This window comes from Brienomyrus brachyistius, chromosome 2 (genome assembly GCF_023856365.1).
Source record: "Brienomyrus brachyistius isolate T26 chromosome 2, BBRACH_0.4, whole genome shotgun sequence".
NCBI lineage: Eukaryota > Metazoa > Chordata > Actinopteri > Osteoglossiformes > Mormyridae > Brienomyrus > Brienomyrus brachyistius.
Genome location: NC_064534.1, coordinates 26,857,456 through 26,879,682, shown reverse-complemented (window position 1 = coordinate 26,879,682; position 22,227 = coordinate 26,857,456). Strand labels below are relative to the sequence as shown.

At 39.4% G+C, this 22,227-nt stretch overlaps 2 protein-coding genes across 3 annotated transcripts in view; one reads left to right on the top strand and one right to left on the bottom strand.

Moving 5' to 3' along the window:
• Positions 1-743: 743 nt before the first annotated feature.
• cmya5 (cardiomyopathy associated 5) lies at positions 744-18,249 on the bottom strand. The gene is made up of 13 exons (XM_048999481.1): positions 17,996-18,249; positions 13,674-16,785; positions 11,593-11,688; positions 10,994-11,227; positions 9,145-9,167; positions 8,525-8,646; positions 7,921-8,055; positions 6,864-7,010; positions 5,955-6,102; positions 5,232-5,365; positions 4,333-4,444; positions 4,067-4,243; positions 744-3,696 (listed from the first exon to the last, which is right to left on the bottom strand). The coding sequence occupies exons 1-13, from the start codon at positions 18,115-18,117 to the stop codon at positions 3,444-3,446; spliced, it is 4,815 nt and encodes a 1,604-aa protein (XP_048855438.1). The 5' UTR covers positions 18,118-18,249; the 3' UTR covers positions 744-3,443.
• A 2,660-nt stretch (positions 18,250-20,909) lies between these two features.
• Positions 20,910-22,227, top strand: part of homer1b (homer scaffold protein 1b) — a 44,701-nt gene continuing 43,383 nt past the window's right edge. Inside the window, exon 1 of one of the 2 annotated variants that reach the window (XM_048982471.1) lies at positions 20,910-21,836. In XM_048982471.1, coding sequence (XP_048838428.1) covers positions 21,832-21,836 — 5 coding nt within the window. In that variant the 5' untranslated portion in view covers positions 20,910-21,831. The remainder of the gene's footprint in view (positions 21,837-22,227) is intronic. The other variant, XM_048982479.1, reaches the window with a different exon arrangement.

Genomic DNA, 22,227 nt, shown 5'->3' with positions numbered 1-22,227 from the left:
AGTGATTTCATCTACCTATTATGGTTACCGTGGTTACTGCCCCAATAGTCTACACCCTGGACTTTTGACTAGAGTGTAGTGGTTTTCTGTGGAATGGTGTACTCAAATGTAAAACACTCCTCTTTACATAGTTTGTGCGATATAATTGTTAAATTTAAATAACATATGACTCATATGGCAAAATAAACAAGTTTTCTAAGACATAACATGAAGTGTAGTTTTTTTTTTTTTTTTTTTTTTTTTACTATTTTATAGTACATTAGGCATTTTTTAAACTGAACGTAGAGGCTGCACAGATGGTCATACAAGGACACCTAGTGGCAGAAAGAAATCCCTGAATTTGTGCAGGAAACATTTTCTTGCATTGTAAGTCTCATTTACTCACCGGCCTCAGCTGCAAAGCAGGAATGCTGTATACTGTATATTCAATGTGAAAGTCTGAACGTCTCTTAAACGGTACGCCAAAATATGTAATTTAATACCAAACTGTGATTATGCTTGCGGTAAGATTCGGCTAAGTATCTGTAATATAAATGAGTAAACCAGGCTTGAGGAACATACTTTGTTGGAAGTCAAAGTATTTGAAGATTTCTACAATAGCAGGCTACCCTGCTATTGTAGAAAAGTGTAAATCATGCACATATGATGTAGATAAAAAGAGCACAGAACGGGGTGCAGTAACTAGTTGGGAAAGCTGAGAATTTCAGGAGCAGGTGGGGACTCAGATCCAGGAAAACACCACATCACTTTACGGGATTTTATTCCACCTAATCATTCGGATGTTAATACATTTAAATATTGTACATTTATATTAATTATACATCATGTTAAATGTCTTAGCAAAAAACAAAAACTGTTTGTGACAGTTATTTCAAAAAAGTACAAAGTTTCAAACTACTTGTTCTACTGATAGGCCTGAAACAATCATATCAAATTAATATCACGGGAGGCGTAGAGTATGTATGCATAGCCTATTGTACAAGAGTTCATCATCATCCACAAAAATAAATAACACAGTTTGTGCATTAGTGTGGGAAGTGCTAGCGTTCACCAACTAAAATGACTTGATAAAAAGTCTAAAATTAGCACAAGAGAAACAGGCTTGCAGTTTTTAGGGCAACATCACTTACTGTAAAAGAGATAGACTTCTTTAAACCCAACAAGCTACTAAAACAACACTTTATTTTGAAAAATTAATTGAAGATATTCCTGGTATTAGCAAATTTGCTTTAAATGCATTCACCTGAAACACTGAAATCGATAAGCCGTTGAATTGTTGGCCATCTGCAGTCATATAGGGAATTTGCTCCTACATCACATACAGCCCTCAAAGCGGGACCTTATGAACGTGACATGGAGCACACTGACATTTTTGCTAACCAGCTGTAAGTCAAAGACCAAACTTTTAAGCTGATTATCAGGCTATGTGAGAATAAAAAAGAATTTTTTTTTTCAATAAAAAAAAAAAAACTATTGCTGAGCCAAACGTTTTCCTGTATTTATACTTGGAAACAATTGGAACAAATGAACATGGAAAAAGAGCTTGATCAAATATAAAATTGGCAATAGTTTATTAAACACTTATCAGAAGCTGGTAAGTTGTACCAGCTCATTGTCATGTAAGAGACGGCTGTCAGCAGTGACCCTGAGTGCCAGGTAAGAAAGATAGATAAATAACTAAATAAATAAGCAAATGATATGTTTTTTTGGCTCAGCGCCCGAAACAGAGCACCCCAAAATGGGCCACTAGGGCTGCCATAAACTGGGGAAAGTCAGGATGATTCCCGGGGGCCCTGAGAGACAGGGGACCTAAAATATTTGGAACATAACTGGATTGGTCTGGGTTAGGGGCCCAATATGATATGCTGTCATGGGGCGCAAAACCTCTAGGGGTACCCCTGTCCACAGTGCTAGGTTTTCTGGTCCCATGCCCCTGAGACCCAGGAACCAGGTAACCAGCAGGGCTTGGGGCTGCTGAGTGGATGAGCAGATCCAGGAAGTGGTGCACAAAAGAAGATAGGGCTGGAAAACCAGAAACAGGAAGTAGGACCCTGGTGCTGAAACACAAAAACAGAATATCCACCACAAACCTGAAAACAAAGCACCACTGCCTAGCACACCAGCTGCAGAACCCCAGCTAACCAGAACCAAGAACCAAGATGCCAGCTAACCAGGAGCAGAAACCAGAAAAAGGACACTGTGCATCAGGAACCATTAGGAATCAGAATGACAAAGCCAGTGAAGATTCCGGCAACCGAAAACCCAAGACTAAAGCACAAGCTAAACACAGTCCCATACAATTAGACTCTGAACCAAAGCTCTACACCCTACACTTAAAAGGCAATGACAATGTTAATGTTTAAACAATAGCAATAACAATGCTTTTTTTAAAAATAAGATTCAGAGCCAGTACCACTAGATCAGCAAGATCACACAGACCAGGCTCTATTATCTGATTAAAAATTCAGCATCGGTGTGACAAGAGTAGCTTAAAAAATGTCCTTCCAAGTCATGCAAGTTCAAAGTGTTTAAATAATGAAAACACAGTTCAAAGCTGAACGGGAAAATGAATTACCCTATTAACAATCAGCTGGCTTAAAAATGTAAAAGGAACAAGTGCATACAGTCCGGGAATAAATATATTTAACAATCCAAATGGTTTCCAATACATTAATTTCATAAATAAAGATGTTTGCAAATTCAAGCACACAACTCATTACAGCTCAGATCATTTAGAACTGGATGACAGATTGTTTGAATAAGAAGGGAGGCTGACAGACTCTTTAGGGCATCAATACAAATACAGATGGCTGCCCTTTATAGTCACTGTCACACCTGGTGGCCATCACACATCGCCATACAGACCTGCTGGATGTTCCCCCCTGAGCCCCGCAGCACCAGGCCAGCACCTCGCTGTGATTCTTCAAGAAAACGTCTTCCTTTAAAATGTCCTGAAAAAAATCCCTAAATGCTGCCTCTCACCTCGTACTGCACTACATGCACTTTTTCCCATTTTTTTTTCACAACTAGCATAAAAAAACTGAGAAAATACAGTATTTTCTTTCAGAATATGCAAATATGCTTTTCGGAAGTAGAATAAAAATTCACCAGATTCACTGTCTGTAACCCCATATATACAAAGCTTTTCTAAATATCTAACTAATAGCACAAAGCCTTATGTCTTCTGAAGAAATGTAGTGCACTATGGGTAGCAAAAACTGCCCTGTGTTCAACTTAAAAAATGAAATTTTCCTTAATACTAGTTATTTACTAAGATTTATAGCAAAAGTGCTCTAACATATTACAGACTGTGAGTAATGACACAAATGAATGAAAACAGAAATTTAGAACCGGGAAAACTATTTTTTTCCCCTTCTTTATTTTCTTGGCTAATAGAGACCCAAACAGTCCATCCAAGCTAGTGGGGAGGACACCTGGAAGGGCTAGCAGTGCTTGGCGAACTCAGGCACCTCCAAAACCGCGTGCAGGGCCAGGCTGCCAGGCTGTTCCAGCACCAGTGCCGGGTGGCAGGCCCGGGAGTACGGGTGCAGGGAGGAGCCCAGGAGCTGCCCGCTCTCGCAGTTGAAGAAGGACAGCCTCCCGCGGGTGAAGTCCAGCATCGTGCCGATCCTGGCAGGGGCCACCGCAGCAATGATGTTGGTCTGCAGGCTGTCGTGGAGGAGCTCGAAGTGGCAGCTGGGGATGCAGGAGGAAAGTCAGAGGAATGCACACGTCACCTGGTACCTATATGTAGGTTGGGGAAGGGGGCGTGGCTGCCCCATGATATCAGGTGACCATCACCTGCAGTCATCTGATATATACTCCAAGATAAACGTCCATGTATAAATGTGTTTATGGTGTTTAAAAAAATTAGTCATTCATGATTAATTTTTAAATGATTAATTAAGAAGTTAATTACAAAGATCACATAATTAAAATTAACTGGGTTTCATTACATATTACACTACAATGTTCTTCTAACAGCATGGCTTATATGGGAATATTTGAAGGAATTTTACAAACATAACTGCTTAAATACAGTGACTAATAACAACAATAAAAATACCTGTCTGATGTGGGAATGCAGTGAAGGCACCAGGAAGTACTGTTCTCCCCCAGTGGGCTGTCGTGGAGTGTGGAGTCGTAGGTCACGCCAATCTTGTAGGCTTTGCAGTTCGACACTGACGTTTCCCAGTAATGGTACCCTCGTGGGGGCAGGACCTCTCCCAAGATTCCGGGATACCTGAGCACGTCCATGGCAGCATTATCACTGAGAAGAGGCGCAGTGCCCAACACAGCAAGCTGTATGGTGTGGGTGTAGGGAACTCTTACCTGTCTGCACCCACCTGGGCAAAGGCCTCGTCACGCCAGTGCACGGTGTTCAGGTCTTCGGACAGCTCCAGTGCTGGGTGGCCAGTGTCCTTCAGCAGGTGGAACCTGGTGCCTGGTGGTAGGGGATCCAGTGACAGGGTCAGTGGCAAACAACAGCCACTGATCTGACTGTGAAAAGATTAAATCTAGATACTTTCCCAAAGATAACGATTCCAAACAAAGTCAGCAGAGTGAAAAGCACAGCAGTGAAAGCAATCAGTCTGAAACGTTATATATCAGTCAATCCTTTAAGGAAACAATACTGATGACAAATACTGATGACAAAATATACATGCCCAGTTTAAACTTCAATATTGCATAACTAAAGCAATTTCAAAGAAATCAACATATGCAACTATTTACATTCCCTTAAAAACTGGTCTATTTGTACCTTTCCAGTGTTTGACATTCTGCAGCACAGATTTTGACCACAAAATATGATGAGGTGAAATATTTTAGGGTGCGTCAGCTTCTGTGTATTTACTTTTAATATACTTGTTTCTGATGTATCACATGGTGCTAACTGCTACAATGATAATGCTATTGTTAATCTTAACATGCGTGCATTTGTTACATTACGGGCAGATCCTTGTTATGAATGTGGAAAAGAGGATGAAACATGAAGAAGTGTTTTAAATCAAGGCACTGACTTCGGCTTTAGGGTACAGCGTGCAGAAGCTTTGATGGAATGACGTCATGAAAAATCTTACTGCGTATTATAAAACAGTAAAAATGCACATTGATGTGAGGAGCGCAGAACTAAATGAATACCAGGTCAATGAAAGTCTGAACACTAAATGTGAGACCTAAGACTCACTGGTTGGTTTAGTGAGCCAGTGGGGCTGGTTGTAGAGGAGTACCTCTAGTGGAGATGAGAGTGGCTTCACTCTGGTCACTGACTCCAGCAGTATTCACTGCTTTTATGTAGAACAGGTAGCTTTCATTTGGCTGCAGGAGCACCTTCTGCTCACAGCTTCTTATGCCAGAGATGGACCTTCATAGGAGAACATGATGTTCATTAAAAACTCAGGCAGGCCACAGGGTATGCTGTAATCCAATCCTTTACTGTCAAGCTAGAGAGAAATATTATAAACATGGCATTTAACTAAATATCATGGAGGGAAGAAATATTTTAAAAAATAACACACAATTAACTTATTATAGGAGGTAACTTAGAATAATGGCAAAAGGAATCTAAAGAAATATTACTAATAAAATGCTCAATTTAGAGATATTTGATGAACTGCAGAGATGCAATAGAAACTGACCAATGATGGGAAAAAAATCTACATTCTTAGTAAGGATGTAATACTTTTTCTGTGTGTTTTTCATATGTTGGTAATTTTGCCTAAGAGACTTGGAGAGAAAAGGAAAAGTAAATGTTCTAATTTAAAAAAAAATAACATTTGTATAATATGGATACAGATATATTAAAAAATGTGGACTGCAGTCAGGAATCTGCAAGGTGCTGTTCTCAGAGTAACCTTTGTACACATTTGTTTTGCTCTTGTTTGTTTGTTGCACATCCCGCTCACTGTGTGGCCATGCCAGGTGGGCGTGTACATGTAGAGAGCTCCGCCCACCTGAGGCCCTCGCCCTCGCAGGCGTACTGGCGGCAGTATTCCAGCGTGAAGCTCTCGGCAGTCTCTGGGTGGCCGGGGCTCCAGCGGATGACGGCCGATTCCCAGCACACCGTGCAGCGCTCCGTCTCGATGACCGGCACGGAGGGGGCTGTGGCACGGGGCGGCCACGCGCTCAGTGTACAGAAACACTCATAAACAAACACCATGCTGCATTGCTATGAACTACAGTAACTACATTCATTGTAAAGCAAAGTTCAGGTAGCTACCAAAATTAATTAATGAACTACCCAAAGTATCTCAGAGTCGGCAGAACTGATTGATAACCTTTCATATTCATATATACCCTACTTAATTGATAAAAATACTGCTGTTTTCCTGATTCAACAGATAACAAAAATATCACTTGCTTTCTATAGAATGACGCACAATCATCCTTGACCTCTGTACTTCTATATGGCTAACTATCATAATTTCCTGATGTGATACATTTTTGATCATTTCTTCAGCATGAATTTCTAAAAAATGTGCCACATTGTTAGATTATTTGTCAACATTTTCAATAAGATGAAGAATGATATTATCACAGTATCACACTACACTGGGAAGCACTGATCTGATTTCTGAGTTGATTGGGTCGCACTTTACTTGATTTGACATTTATCAGTAAAAAAAATAGTTCACCATAAATTATTCTTTGGTTACACCAAGTTTAGCGGAAGAGTTTCAATGAGCAAATAGGGCAGTGTAATTACATTAGGTGGGGAGCTGATTACAACGTATAATCCAAGAAAATAAAGCGTGATTTTTTTTTTAACAATGTCCAAAACAGTTTAAGCAAGCTAAACAAGTTACTAAATCAGAATTCGATTTAGGAAATGAATAAGTTATAAAGACAGAGTGTGCACTAACCAGTTCTGAAGGTGAGCTTCTCGCTGGGCAGGCTGCAGCCTGTGTAATTGACAACCATGACCCAAACTTTGTAACTCTTATCAGGGTCCAGGTCCTCCAGGGAGCAGTAGCTCTCTTTCACCGTTACTCGGTACTCTTCTGTTAGAGCTGAGATCAAAGTCACACACCAACAAGAAGCAATCAAGATCTTCATCTAATAATGACATGATCCATATTGATTCCTTCTATTACCCTCATAGTGACAAAAGACTCCAAAACTGCCTAAGCAATATAAATTATTAATACTTTGTTCTATCCCACTTCAAACTGAATTGTCTGATTCTGCATCCTAAGTATAACTCAGACAACACCCATCTATTTCTGCACCCACTTGTCCTATTCAGGGTCACAGGGGGTCTGGAGCCTATGGGCTCAAAGCAGGGAACAACCCAGGATGGGGTGCCAACCCATCGTAGGGCACACTCACACATCTATAGGAAATTTGGCAACTCCAATTAACCTCGGCATGTTTTCAGATTGTGGAGCGAAACTGGAGGACCCAGAAGACACTTCACAATGGCGCAGGCAGGACAGGCGAACCGCAAACACATGGAGCCATGACAGTGACATGAAGGCAGATCCCAGAGGTTTGAGGCAACAGTGCTAACCACTGCACCACTGCGCCTCCCTCGCTAACCCAACATAAACAACTTTAAAACATATTAAACACGTATTACACATATAAAAAAAAACATATCAGAGTTATCACACTAAAATCTTATAATTCAACGTTTAATTTATGTGATAGCCTTTGTTTATGCCACGGGGCTATAAGGACATTTGAGTGATTAAGAGACATAAATGCATAAATGTATGGAATTATACTGCAGTCACAGACAGCAGAACAGTACCAATGTTTTACTTGTGTTTTTATTACATTTGTCACAATGCAGATTTATTGTGTATCCCTGGGGACTATGTAGGCAAAAGGAACTTTACTAGAAGTGACTGCTGGACATTTATTTCTCGACAGGGACCTGACCAGAGAGTAAGTTGTGTAAAATGTGAATGTAAATACCTCCTTGGGGCTCCTCCATGCAGTAGACCTGGAAGCAGTCGATGACGTCCCCTTCATTGACTTTCCAGTAGACTGTGACAGAGGTACCCGTGGCAGAGTTTGCTTCTTGTGGTAGCAGGTGGGGCTTCTGAGGGACTGGGGGGGGGGCAGGCAAATAGACGTATCAAACTACACAGCCTACCCTAAGTTTTCAGCAGCACTACTGACATTTATATAACCCATTTCCCCCCTGATTTTTATAAAAACAGAACAAAGGACGGATACGTAAAATATGCCAAAAACTCCATAACAGACGAAGAAATATATGTTAGTCCTATTCTAACAAAAATTACATTCTGTTTGGACAGTTTTAGTTATTTACACAAACTATCTCGTTTCAAACACTGAGGAGGAGAATTCTCAGATATTTACAGGTAAAATAATATGTAACAGAATAGAAAGGATTAAAGCATTAATGATCCAAATCCCTCTGAGTCTTTATCCAAATGCCTAGCTATTACGCTAATGTTAAGGATAAATCTGCATGCAAAGAATCATAGAGGCATGCAAATGCTTAAATGCATTTTGTGGAGATGCATATTGTGCAGTGTGACTGCTAACTTACTTGCGATGCCTTCAAGCTCCTTGCGCCTACACCCGGAAGCGTTCTTAGAATAGTCCTCAAACATAGGGAAAGCACTGGGGGTAAGTTCAAGAGACAAGCAGGACTCCAAGGCTGAGGTCAGCCTGCCAACACAGACAACATCATCCTTTCGCACAGTGTTTCAGTAACCTTTGAATTCTTAGAGAACTGCATTACACTAGCCTCTCGCTGACAGATACAGCTTTAAATGGACATCTTCATGCCATCAGATAAATACATAAATTTGCAAAATTATCAAGAATTTTAAACTACATTTTTGCAATTATTTTTTTTCCATCGGTAAAAAAAAAATCAGCATTTTCAAGTAAGTACAAAATGTCTATTTTAATTTTCAATAACTTTTTCTATCACAAAGTATAGCTCGTTAATCTTACTCAGGGTTTATCTTTGAATAGTTGAATAAATACAAATGGCATGTGCAGTTAATATTTAGGGTCGAAAATTAACTCCCCATAAACAATACTGCAGCAGCAACCAGGGGAAGTAAATATCTATAATATCTGTGGCAGAGTTAAGCGGATCTGGATCCATCAACAACTAAAGTGCTGAACAGGAAATCAAAGCAAATATCATTTAGTTACCTCTCATTGATGTCTGCAGATGACTGTAGGAAGAACAGAAAAGAAAAAATAATTCAAATAAATGGATGAGTTTAGCTTTGTTGGCATTAATGAAGCTGCACAGGACAGGACAGGACAGGACGACCCCGATTATATTTTATATTTATTATATACTTGGAAGAAACAAGACAAATTCAGGCAACAGATCTCGTTCATTGCCTGGTGATAGCCTGTAGTGAGTGTATGCATGTTGAGTGACCACTTAAGTAGGTCAGCATATATAATAGTTATATTTGGCCCTCATAACAGCCTGCATTCATTAGAACATGGATTTCACAAGGTGCTGAAAGAGCACTACGATGAGTCCTGTGGTGGTTGCAAATTTCATCTCTATTCCAGTTCCACAGATGTTTAATTATATTGTATCCATAGACTAGTGAGGTCACTGTAGTAAACAGTATTAATTAACGTCAACCGTTAATCTTCCAGAACAATTCTTGCCTTGCTGAATGGAATATTATTTTTCTGGAAATTTTTCAGACACATGAAGAAGATTACTTGTCAGTAATAATATTCAGAAATCCTGTGCTAATCAAACAACCCTTCACTTCAAAGAGCCAATGAATGCTCCCAAATACAATGACCAACATCACATTGCCACCTGCCTATCCTGCTGATCAATGACTAGTACAATAAATCCTACTTCTTTTTCACTGGCAACTACAGTTCAGACTAGGTAATCCATCTGAAGCGAAGCAGGTTTGGGTCTGACCAGTACTTAGATGAGAGACCAGCTAAGAAAGCTAGGTTGCTGCTGGACGAGGTCTTGGTTTGGCCAACATGTTAGCCCATCCTGTGGTCTATGTGGACACTGTGCTGTAAAAATGATGCTTCTTCAGATGAGACATACAACTGAGGTCCTGACTGTCTGAGGTGATAAAAGATCCCTGGGGATCTTTTGAAAGAGTCTACCTATATACCTCTTTATCCATCAACACACACACACACACACACTGTATATAGCTGGTATGTTTAAAGCAATTTTTCTGGGTAGCAAGTGTATATTTGTGCAGAAAAAGCACTCAGTTTATCATTGGAATATATGTAAATTAATAAACGCAATATATGGCAGGAAGAACTTCTGTTCTCCAAAAAGTTACCGATATCTTGTTGAATGGCTAGAAAAATATGCCTCCTGTCATCAGGCAAGTGCAGATTCTGACTTTGATTTGAATGTTTTCATTTTGAGAATCAATTCTATTTCTACTGTTAAAATGAAAATGTTAACATTTTTAACCTTGTAAGTGAAATATTTTTATTATTATAAGGTACAGGATATGAACTACTACTCAGCAGGACTGCCCATAATTGGGGCAAAAGGGGAAGTTGCCCAGACACTGTATGATCCATCTACCGGCATAACAACTGCCCCTGGTTCGTTAATTATTATTTATCATAAAGGTTTAACCTGCACTGAATATCGGTATCTGCAACACCAACCTTGGGTCGAATCGAAGTCGGATCGAAAAGAATATGGTACCGCCTTTCATTACAAGCTTGTGTTGTAATCATAAGCAAAAGAAAAAAAAACGGACATCCTATTTGTCGTTCATTTTTTATAGCGCATCCAAAACTTGCAGAAATTCAGCTCTCTCCGAACAAACAACGATGGATCACGATGAATGTGTCGAACTTGGTATGAAAACTTTCATAGAATAATGTTGTCCGGTTTTTGTGTGCAAAAAAATCGGACTCGGTATAAAAAGGCCTTAATACTGCATTTTTTTAGATTAAGCTAACCCACCTATGCTTGGAAACTTACTGATTTTAAAGTGTGTTTCAGCCTCTTAAGATGCCGTTTCTTACTTACAGAGATAAAGGCAAGTTCACCAGCCACTTCCACTTCATTAGCGTTCTTTTTCAGGGCTTCCTTTGCTGAATCGATCTTCTCCTGGAACCCGACAATCTGGTCATAAAGCTGCTCCAGCTTGACCTTCTTTTCCTCCTCTATATTCTGGGACATTTCATTGTACTGGTCCATCACCAACTTCATCATTCCTTTATTTTGTTCATCCAGGGACTGCTCACATGTTTTAAATTGTTCCTGCGAACCACAGGGGGAAAAGTACAATTATTTAGCTACAATCACATGAGAAAAATGTATTTAGTTTCTTGTAAGAGATCCTGGATAGGAAACAAGAGTATCTGATAACATTTTAAATTAATTGCACCTTCCTAATGCCTATATAATGCATTAATAACATTACATAATTACATAATTAGAATGTTCATTATTATATAATGTCTGTTATTAATGTATATTAAAGCTGTTAAGGTATATTTACATACTGCTTGTGAATGTTCTATGAATGCATTATGAAGGTGCACTGAATGTTTTATGAATGCTTAATGAATGTATCATAAAGATGCAATTACTGTAAAGCATTACCAAATAATTAAAACACTTACTTCTACTGTATTGTATGCCAGCTCTAGCTCGGAGACCATATCCTCAATCTTTTCCGATCGTTCTTGTAACACAGAAATCCGCTCACCAAGTTTGCTCTGGAAGAAAAATCAGCCTTTGTCATCTGAGCTTACTGTAATGAGGTCTGAATTGTCAAATAGAATCCACTAAAATAGTTGCACTCTGCTCCTAAGACTAAGTAAGTGCAGGAAGATGTGTCAAATTACTACTGCATGCCAGTGTGACATCCCTGAATCCTTCAAATGTACCCTGAGAGTGCTGCCTGAAATGTCTTCAGTTCCAGGGTGTTAGCACTGAGCCAGGGTCAAAACCATCAGAGGCCAAATATTAGGGGTCAACATCAGAATCTAAACAGTCAACCCAGTGCACGGTACCATTTTCAGCCCACTTGGTGTGAAGCCGCCCTGGATATTTTTAAACTCTTGAGATCAGAGAGCACACGCTGTCTTGGTCACTCAGCTACCCTAATTTCAAGCCGGGCCATACCAATGAGTGAGATAGAGGGATAACTTTGTGGACAAGCATAGCCGACGTGCCATTCAACAGCCCTCCGCCATCTGCCACATTAAAAAAGCAACTCTTATGTAAATGGAGCAGGATTTAAAAGTCTAACATTAACAGACACCTTCTAACCACTGTTAGAAGCTCATGGAACACCACATTCTAAAAACATATATTTAAAATAATTTTTTATGTTCCATGCTATACATAATGTGGTTAGTCCTCTATGATATCATCCTAGTATATTTATAAATTTGTAATAAATTAGTTTCTTTCATTAATTGCTTGTTTATAGAATGCTACGTATGCATGCACCTTCCTGTTTCCGTATTACCTAACGAGACAAACAACGAACATCACAAATGAAAAAACGTGCAATAAAAGCAAGCCTGCATTCTGGTTTGGTTTGGCATAAGATTGTAATGCTCCTGAAGAAATGATCCAGTGCTGACAGACGGTTCTTACAGGATCTCATTATAGACCCGAGTGTTGAGTGGGAGTTGAGGTATGTGACACACAGATGCCAAACCCACCCACGTGAAATTGTGTTTCCCAGAAACACCGTCATGTCGTGCTAAGGCTGTTTTAGGTGAAAATGTCTTGACTGGCATTTGCCATGTACACTGTATCATTGCTGGGTTTGACATCATTCTTTATCATGCTAGCAATATTGCAGTAGAGAAAAGAGCATCTATCCCTGGCTCAGAGGGTAAAGGGTCTGTCGGACCCGGTGAGACCCTAAATTCAGGAAGTGCATCAGGAACTTTTCATACTGCATCCAGACAAAGTGAGCAGAGCCGGGACTGGGATAGCATTGTGGCCCAATCCCGAAGGACGTTTCTAAATTTACATGTATTGTTATTAGCATTGCTATTAGCATTTAGCATTGCTATTAGCATTTAGTATTGCTATTAGCATTTAGCATTGCTATTCCCGGCAATAATCAATAAGCACATTATGCACTGGTTTTTTACATATGGAGCCCTGTATGTCCAGGCTCCTGAATATATTGTGGACCTTCTTCACCCATCCACTGCGAGTCGGTCCTTCAGGCCCTTTGGGCCATGCATCTTTTCCATCCCATGCACTCGCTTAAAGACCTGGCATAACTGAGCCTTTGAGGCTAATGCACCCAGACTCTGGAATGTTCCTCCACTGGGTCTGAAATCTGCGGACTCGGTGGACAATTTTAAATGCTAAAAACTCATTTGTTTAGATTGACCGTTGACTAGAATACTATGTTTTGTTTGCTTTTATGCATACTTTTGTCTCTGTGTTTTATTATTTTACAGGTTTAATTTTCATTTTATATATGTTTTGGTTTTAACAGGTAAAGCACTTAGTGTGTCTGTGATAAGTGCTATAAAAATAAACTTTACTTACTTTCTTAATGTTAAACACTTGCTTAAGGAAAGTAATCCAAATGAAAATATTAGATATTAAATTGTTATGAATTAAAACAAGAAGCTAAATTTAAAAATAATAACCACACAACTATGTCACATACAGTACTACTCGTCCTGAAGTTCAGTATTTAGAAAACAAAACTGATGATCCTTACCCTAATGTGATCATAGGCCTCATCCAATGTTGATATCTCATGATCTTGATGTTCACCAAAAGGCTTGTCCGCAGCTAAAACTGGGCACTGGCAGATTAAGCAGAAGGCATCCATGGGTTGTGCTTTGGAATCACGTTCTGCTTGTTCTAATTCATCCAAAGATTCAATCATCTCATACTCATCCTCCAGGTCATCAGTGGGGAGATGCGGTCCTGTGAAGCCAAGACCACTCTTATGGTGTTTCTTCTCCTCCCAAGACTCATTGAGGTCTGAATCTCTCGCCTCTTGCTGAGTAATCATCTCAAAGCCCAACTCCTCAGCAATTTCTGCACCTTGATCTGCCTCTTTCCCATACTGTGAGAGGTTTACCTCTGGTGGAAAACTCCTGAGTGAAGAATGTAAACCCTCTCCTCTTACTGACACATCTGGTTCCTCCTGTTCTTCTTTATTTTCTTCTTCTATTTCTGCAGATAGCAATGGTGACAATCTAAGTAACTGTCCCTCTCTATTTGGGACCGTTTGGAATTCCCTAATCAACTGAACAGCAGACCCGTCCCACTCTTTAAGAGTCTTGTTCATTTTCATAGTGTCATCTTGGATCTTAGGTATTGTCTCTTTCTCCACAGTATCTTCAATCTCTCTCCCACTGTTATCTTCCTGCAAATTCATCATCTTGGGTTCTTCAGTTAACTCAGGGACTGGTGAAATCTGCGATTTCATTTCATAAATAGAGCCTGTTCTTTTCTCAGAGACTTCCTCCAAGGGCAGTTTCCTTTCTGTTGATTTTTTAGTGGGCAGTCTGTTCATGCTGTCGGAAAAATCATGGTTCACTTGCTCAGTCTGGCTCTTCACACCCTCTGTGCTTTTTTCATAGTCATCTTTCAGTAACTCAGTTTCAATGACCTTATTTTTGTATTCAGGTTTCTTAAGACCAACAGCTGATCCATTTTTAGTCTCAGAAAGTTTATGTGCAGAGGATATTTTTTGAGATACTTCACTATCAGGGACTAATTCCTGACCTACGCTTTTAGGCTTCGGATGAACTTCAAGCTTACTTTTACATTTTTCATTCAGACTGAAAATTTCCTTTTTTTCAACTTCAGGTGTCTGGACTATAATTTTTTTTTCAGTTTTATCATGAGATTCTTCATGGCCTTTCACCCATTCTGAAGAGGAGCATTTTGGTTCTGGACTAATGCTTTCCGTTTTACTTTGCAAAACTTTACTCTTTGTGATGATAGTGTTGTTATTTTTATGATCAGCAGTGGTTTCTTTGGTTTTTCCTGTGATATCTTCAGTGACACTGACTGTTCCCTGGTCCAGAGTTTTAGGCTTTGAAGCAGTGATTGGTTCTTCCACCTCATCTTTCATACTTTGTCCACCGGTTGCTACTTCCCCAGCTAATTCCTTTGGTCTGTCATCAATTTTTTCCTCACCTGCAACAACTGTGCTCTCTACCTTATTTCCAAATGCTTTTCCTTCAGCTTCTAAATGAGATTTAGACAAATCTGAATACATTCTGGCCTCTGAAGATGTCTCATTTTCAGGGGCTGTATCCTGGAACGCAAAGTCATCACTTTGACTTACTGATATTGTGACTATTTCTTCTCTTTTTTCATTTGGCATACTCTGTGTTGCTTCCGTACTGATATCCTCTTTCTTTGAGTCTTCTTCTTCCACCCGTGTCAGACACCCCATGAGCTCAAATGCGCTCTGAGACCACATTCGTAATCCATCGTCATTCTGATCTTGTTCTGTAGCTTCACTTTCCACGACAGGCGTCTCATCTTTCAAAATGAACTTTTCCAAATACCCACTTGCGTCGTCAGAGTCAGAGAGCCTCCTCTGAAACGCCTTCTCAGAGACAATGCTTTCCACATCAGAGGACTCTTCATCTTTCCTCCTGTTTCCTACTGCTTCCTCATAAAGGTCAGTGTAGAGGAATGACATGGCCGCAGGCTCCTCCAGAAGTATAGGATCAATAATTTTTGGTGGTCCCTCAGACAGAAATATAGGTGTGAGAATAGTCTCTTGGCTACCAAATAAAGCTGAACCACTTTCTTTCATAGTTGTGTTCAATAGTCCTCCCTGACTCTCCAACTGCTCCTCTGCATCTCTTTCCTCATATTTACTGAAAGCTGAATCACTTGCCTGATCATAGACTTCACTTTTATTGAAAATCTCATCAAGATGCTCGCTCGCTATTTCACCATCACCAATAATAATGAATGCATCTTCAGATGTCGATCCATCACTTGTAATTTTTTCATGATCTTCCAGTCGGTCAGTTCCTTGAGTATTTTTTACTAACACGTGTTCCTCGGTCCCAGTAGAAAGCTCATCTGACAACTGCACATCCAACAATGTAAACTTCTCAAAATAATCCATATCACTTGTCCCTTCTTTCTTGGCTTCTTTATCGACCAAATTCTGAGATGCCTCAGGTTCAGCGGTTGGAACACTTTCTGTTTCAGCCTGCTTTATCTTCTCCTCCTCTTCTTGTACTTCAGCAATCGCTTGAGTGGTTTCTGTTAACTCTGTTTCATCACGTATCGGTTTTGATTTTATCATCGCTGTGTTCTCCAAATAGGACAAGTTATCTGACAACTCAGAGCTTTCTTCTTCATCCACTGTAGCAAGTTTTGAGGGAACTATAATGTTTAGTATCTCAAAACCCTCAGAAACTAAATTAAATAACTGCTGTTCTTTATCTTCTTTGGGTTCTCCATTTTCACCCACACCTTCAGCTCTTATGTTAGGGACAGAGACCTCAGTCATGAATGGTCTTTCATTCCCCCCTGGGAAATTTCTTGATGATGGTCTTTTCAGTCTCTCTCCCAGCTTCCCTCCGCTTCTTTTCTTTCTCTTCCTCACAATTTTATCCTCATCCATGATAATCACGATCTTGCCTGGGGCAGCTGAGCCCTCCAGACTGTATGTCTCTGAGGTGGTGCTGCCCTCCGAGGCCCACGGAGTCGAACAGCGGCTGGACACAGTCTCCCACACGATTCCGCTGTCCTCGCTCTGCACCGTCACCATCGAGAAGGAGGGGTCCACCATCAGACACTGAAGCTTGGGTTTCACTGTTTGGTCCTGCACTATGTTCTTTAAACTGAAAAAAGTGGGAACAAAGTGACAGTGAGTCAACCTCGACTGCAATAACATTACAAATTATAGTGGCACGTTATTCCGTTTGCCAAGCAATCAACATTTGCGTTTTCACCATTTGCTTATGCATTACAATTTCACAGCGATCTTAGGTTGTATCCCTAGACAGCACAGACCACAGGGCAGGGTAAACCCTGGATGGGCACAGACACACACACACTCACAAATAACGGGCAATGCAGAGATGCCAGTCAGCCGACATGCATGTCTTTGAAGCACAAGGAAACTGACCACCTGAGAGTAAACTATGGAAAATGCAAACTCTACAGACACAAAGCAGGGATGGGATTCCAACAGCTAACTCTGAACGGGTGAAGCGACATTGCTTCTGCCCAAATAGCTGCAGTTTAATTGTTTAACTTATTACATAATAACATTAGCATAATACCATATGTTATTATATATACATTATATATTATTACACATCATATATCAGTAGTCATTAGCTATTTGATGCAATTACATACTTCAAATAAGATATTATACTGTATGCTCAGTATGAACAGAACACAATTCTCCTTCATGATCATGGGGTGATGAGTAGAACATCACATCAGATGTAGAACTGGAGTCAGAAGTATCACACTGATCTCACAGTAAAGTAATCCTTACAAAATTGTGGCTTGATGAATTTTTGAATTTATTCCAGCTGCATACCATTGCAGTGACCACAGTGCATTTTCATTCTGCTGACATTAATAGTCAGCGAAAGGAATAAAACATTAACACTGAGAATGAAAACTTAACCCTTTCACTAACAGTCCTCTAAATGTTACTATTAGAGTTGTATAACACGAATACTAATTAGAAAACGACAGGGGGCACCCTATCGGTCATTATGGATTAGTGCATGAACAGTTATTCGATTCTCAAAAGATTGAATAACGCAATCATTTAAATAATTAAAAATAATTTTATTATTTAAATTTGAAGGCAACTGGCATCACGTGCTTCTTATAAAATAACCTCACCATCAAAGTTTGTATCTTTCTTTTTTTTACTGTTGCTTTTGAAACAGTAGTCGTTGATAAAAAGTTTTTTAATGTTGGTTTCTACGCAGACCTGACAGACCCAGTGTCTTTTAGTCAAGTGACATATTTTCAGGGCATAGTCTCCAGGCGGCAGACTATCATTATGCGCGGTCAGACACGTACCTGTTTCGGAGCTCTTCAATGTCTGCGGCGTCATCATCGAGAGTGACTGCCTCCCTGGGCACGTCCTCTAATACTTCAAAGCAATACTCAGGGTCACTTTGCTCCCGTTTACTAGTATCCATTTTTCGGAGGTTTTCTTTATTATTTTTTATTTCTCTTTATTTATCTTTTTTAGTCTTCCGGAGTGCTGCTACAGTTTAGGGTCATTCCAAGCTGGAGGCTGGCCGCCTGAGTCAGCCCACTCCCGAAATAGACCCCGGTATTCCCCAACCCCAATGGGGCATTTAGAACTTGAGAACTATCGCTGGGTCTCCATGCCCATCTATGTTAATTACCCAAACAAAAACTTAAATACAGTCATTTTAGTCAATGATCTGTTAAAATTATTAAACCATCAAGCGACCATAACAGTCACGGAACTTCTTGCTGTACAATATTTCCATTAGTTATTGAACCAAGGTGGACATCAATGTGTTAGTTAGACGTAATTATTCCGAAACTTTCCCAAAAGAACACGAACGAGTCTTTCTCTTGGACTGGCTGACAGCAACCTTGTCAGCAGTGCTATTAAAATAAAATCACCTGTTTTGTTAAAACCTATCTGTCAAAACTGTGACTAGTTATGAAATTGCCAGGACTTAATGAGGGTAATACGTTTTTTTTTTTGGAAAATAATACAATACACATGCGGATTCCTGGTCCGTTGCATGACTAGTATTAGAACCTGAAGAGCCCTCTGGAGGCTTAATTTAATCCATTACTCGCCCCATGTACTCTTTTAGCGTCAGTAATGGCATCAATCTGGAAATGAAGTACACGATAAGGAAAACAACAGGCTGTTTGTTTTCAGTGACATGCTTCATTATTTGTACATACAACAAAACTATAACACAAACCCACACTCTTCTGTTTTCGAGAATTAATACATTGGTTTATCGAAGATGCGATTAAATCACAGAGGAATTCCCAGGCTCTATGATGAAATATTGTCGTGAGATGATGTAATATGACTGTAATGGTTAGCCGAGTAAAATAAATTTACTAACACGAGCTCGCATTAACCCTGCTGGGAACTGACAGCTCACCCAGACGACGCAGAAAAACAGATCAAATCGTACTCGTTTACAATTAGGCCATTTTGCAGTAAACAAGCCATGCGTCAAAGGTCGAGTATCAGAGCTTCACCTGCTACTCTCCATCACCGGAGTAATGTGACACAGGAAAAGCAGGGTTGGGTTGGGAACTGATCCATGACGAGCTCCCATTCCCAGGTGTATATCAATCACGCCTTGGAATAACAGAGCAAACGCATACAGAATTGAATAATAATTGCGATTTCGTGATATATAGCTTACAGTCCCATGCATACGTTTAAGTTTACAATACAAAACATCAGCCTTATTTTCATAATTATTACAATAAAATTTAATAAGATGCCCAAGTAAAATTCAGTACTAACAAACGACTTTTATTTTCTATAACCCGAAGTGGAGGATCCATGGAGAATTGGGGGTGTATCATTTTAAAACACGGTTCATAATAGTTCACAACTATTTTTAGAACGATGTTATTTTCTCATCGCGACAACAAGCCTTGACATTAAAACCTTCTGTCTGTCGATCAACAGTACCCTTGACTAGTATCCCAAAGTGCAGTTTGTGAGATTTGTTCAAACTATAGGATTAAAACTGATTACAATTGCACTCAAAGAACTTGAAGCGTCTGACCCGAGACCCGTGTTAGTTTGACACGACTGCCCTCTACAGGATGTAAACGAATAATACCAAAGTTCAAGCCTACCCGTGGATGAAAGTTAATAACATTATTTTCTGTTTTTTTGTCTTTCTACTGAAACTGATTTTTTTAAAGCAAATAACACTATGACTGTGTATGTTTAAATTGAATTAACACAATACTTAAATCGTGCGAGCGAAAGATTTTATTATAACATGCTGGAAATGTTAAGATAATGAAACCTTGTAGCCCATTTTCATTCTTGATGGTTTTGAAATAAATCCAGACAATACGGCCAAACGTCTGGTGAGGTAGTTAAATGGACTTTTTAACCAGGGAACTACAGGTTCAGGATAAATAAACGATCTTGCCATTGGATTCTTGAGAAGAGTACTTCACACATATTGCTTGAATAAGAACATCGATACATATATAAATATTACTAATTCAATTTTGGCTTCACTCAATATCTAATAGTTTGGATAAGTGATACCTTATAGGCTTTGAATAAAACCACCTGATAAATAATGCATGGTGAGATCAACAGACATATACAGCCATGTGTAGGAATGGAACTCAACCCTGGAGGTGTAAAGCTCGGGTTTTACCCTTCACTTATTATTATTTCGTATTATTATTATTATTATTGTATTGGTTTTTATGTTTCAGATTATGTTTGCATTACCAGATTAGATTTAAAAATAAACTTTCGTATATCTGAGGTAATACCATCAGTAGTAAACATGGTGTCATAGTTATTCATCCAATCATCTATCCATCCACTTCCTATATATAGCCGCTTATCCTATGCAGGATCGCGGGCACAAATATCACACTACTTATAATTATTGTTTATTAAAATGAGTACATAGAAGTATAATTATATAGTCACAATTATATAAGTTATGAATAATATCTATCTTACATCACTTATTGGATAATAATGACATCAGTTCCGAAAGCCTGTTGTGACGTCAGTGCGGAGGGTGACGTTGGGACGTAAGGCAATTTAATTCTGTCAGTGGCATGGAGGCAGTAGTGACGAGTAAAGGAATACAGCAGAGAGCATAGTAAAAAATAAATATGTAAAAAAGCAAAATGGCCTTCAAAATGACCACAAATAAAACTCTCTCTTTTGCTATAAAAATACAACATTCTTTCTATGATTATCGTCTCTTTGCTCTCAGGTTTTGTTTTGCGCTTGGTTATAATCATATTAAGTCAATCGTGGCGATGCTAGCTGATATGGTTCATTAAATAGAGGCTGATGAAAAATCAGCGAATTGTTTTTTTTTTCTCAAGGTTGGGAATAACGTTGACTTGAAAGGACGTAGATTGATTCTGGATGCTTTTATACTTAACTGATGCTTGGCTAGACGACCCCGCTTTTTGATTTGCCGAATTGTATTATTACTGACTAGATATGGACTATTTCATGAATTGAAACGAAAGCTTGGATTTGAGGTCTAACGATAGAAAATATCTTGATAGATCGTCTGGTATCATTCTCCTTTGACAGCTGCAGTGTAGCTGGTTGCACTGTAGGAGAGGTGTGAAGTAAGTACCAGCGTTATGAAAGAAGAAGACTTGTAAGCTATGGTTCAGTCCTGATGGACATTAGAGGGACATCTGGATACCGAAGGCAGCCACGCTAACATCTCCTCACACACCCTCTAAGCGTATGCGCTCTCCTTTATCATTTTGGGTTGCAAAGCACCCATCTGGTGTGCAGAATTGGAATTAAAACGAAGATCCCGATAACCATGCATCATGTTTCGAATTAGCTGGCTGGTTGTAACGATTTCATTGGGAATGTACAATTGTGAAGGGGAGCTGGACATGACACTTCATCGCCAGCAAAGCAGTTAGCAGAACATCTTGCATTTCTTCGCTTTCGGCTAATGCTCGGTTTTGACCGCTTTTCGATCTGTATGGATTTGCTAATAAACAGACTACGTTTATGTGCTAGACTGAAAATGGCTTGACATAACAAGAACGGCGAATTTCACAAATCTACAATATAATCAACCGTAGGCTGGAATATCGAAAGGGATCTTGCAGTGCTATCTGTGTAATTGTTTGCCACCGGATTATTAGAAACAATGGGGTAAGTACTGTACTAAATAGATGTAAAATTAAGTGAATACACTGACGCATGGCGAGACCTAGTCGTACTGGCGTTTCATGAATGCAAATTGTGTGTTTCAGATTAGAATTTGTTAAAGATGCGCTCATTCGCTCATTAAAAATATTCTATAAACATCCTACACTGAAGTGGGATATATTTTATGGCTGTACACTGTAGTTCCCAAACAGAGTACAGTAAAGTTGCCTTGCCTCTTGTCAGAATATGCCGTGGTCGTTATGTAACCGTCCAAAGTTATTTGGCAACAAAGACTGGCCATACAGCATTAAATCAATACGTTATTAATGTTTGACATATGAGTGAATACATTGCACTCAAGTACTTAGATTATAATTATGTAAACGGCCGTTCC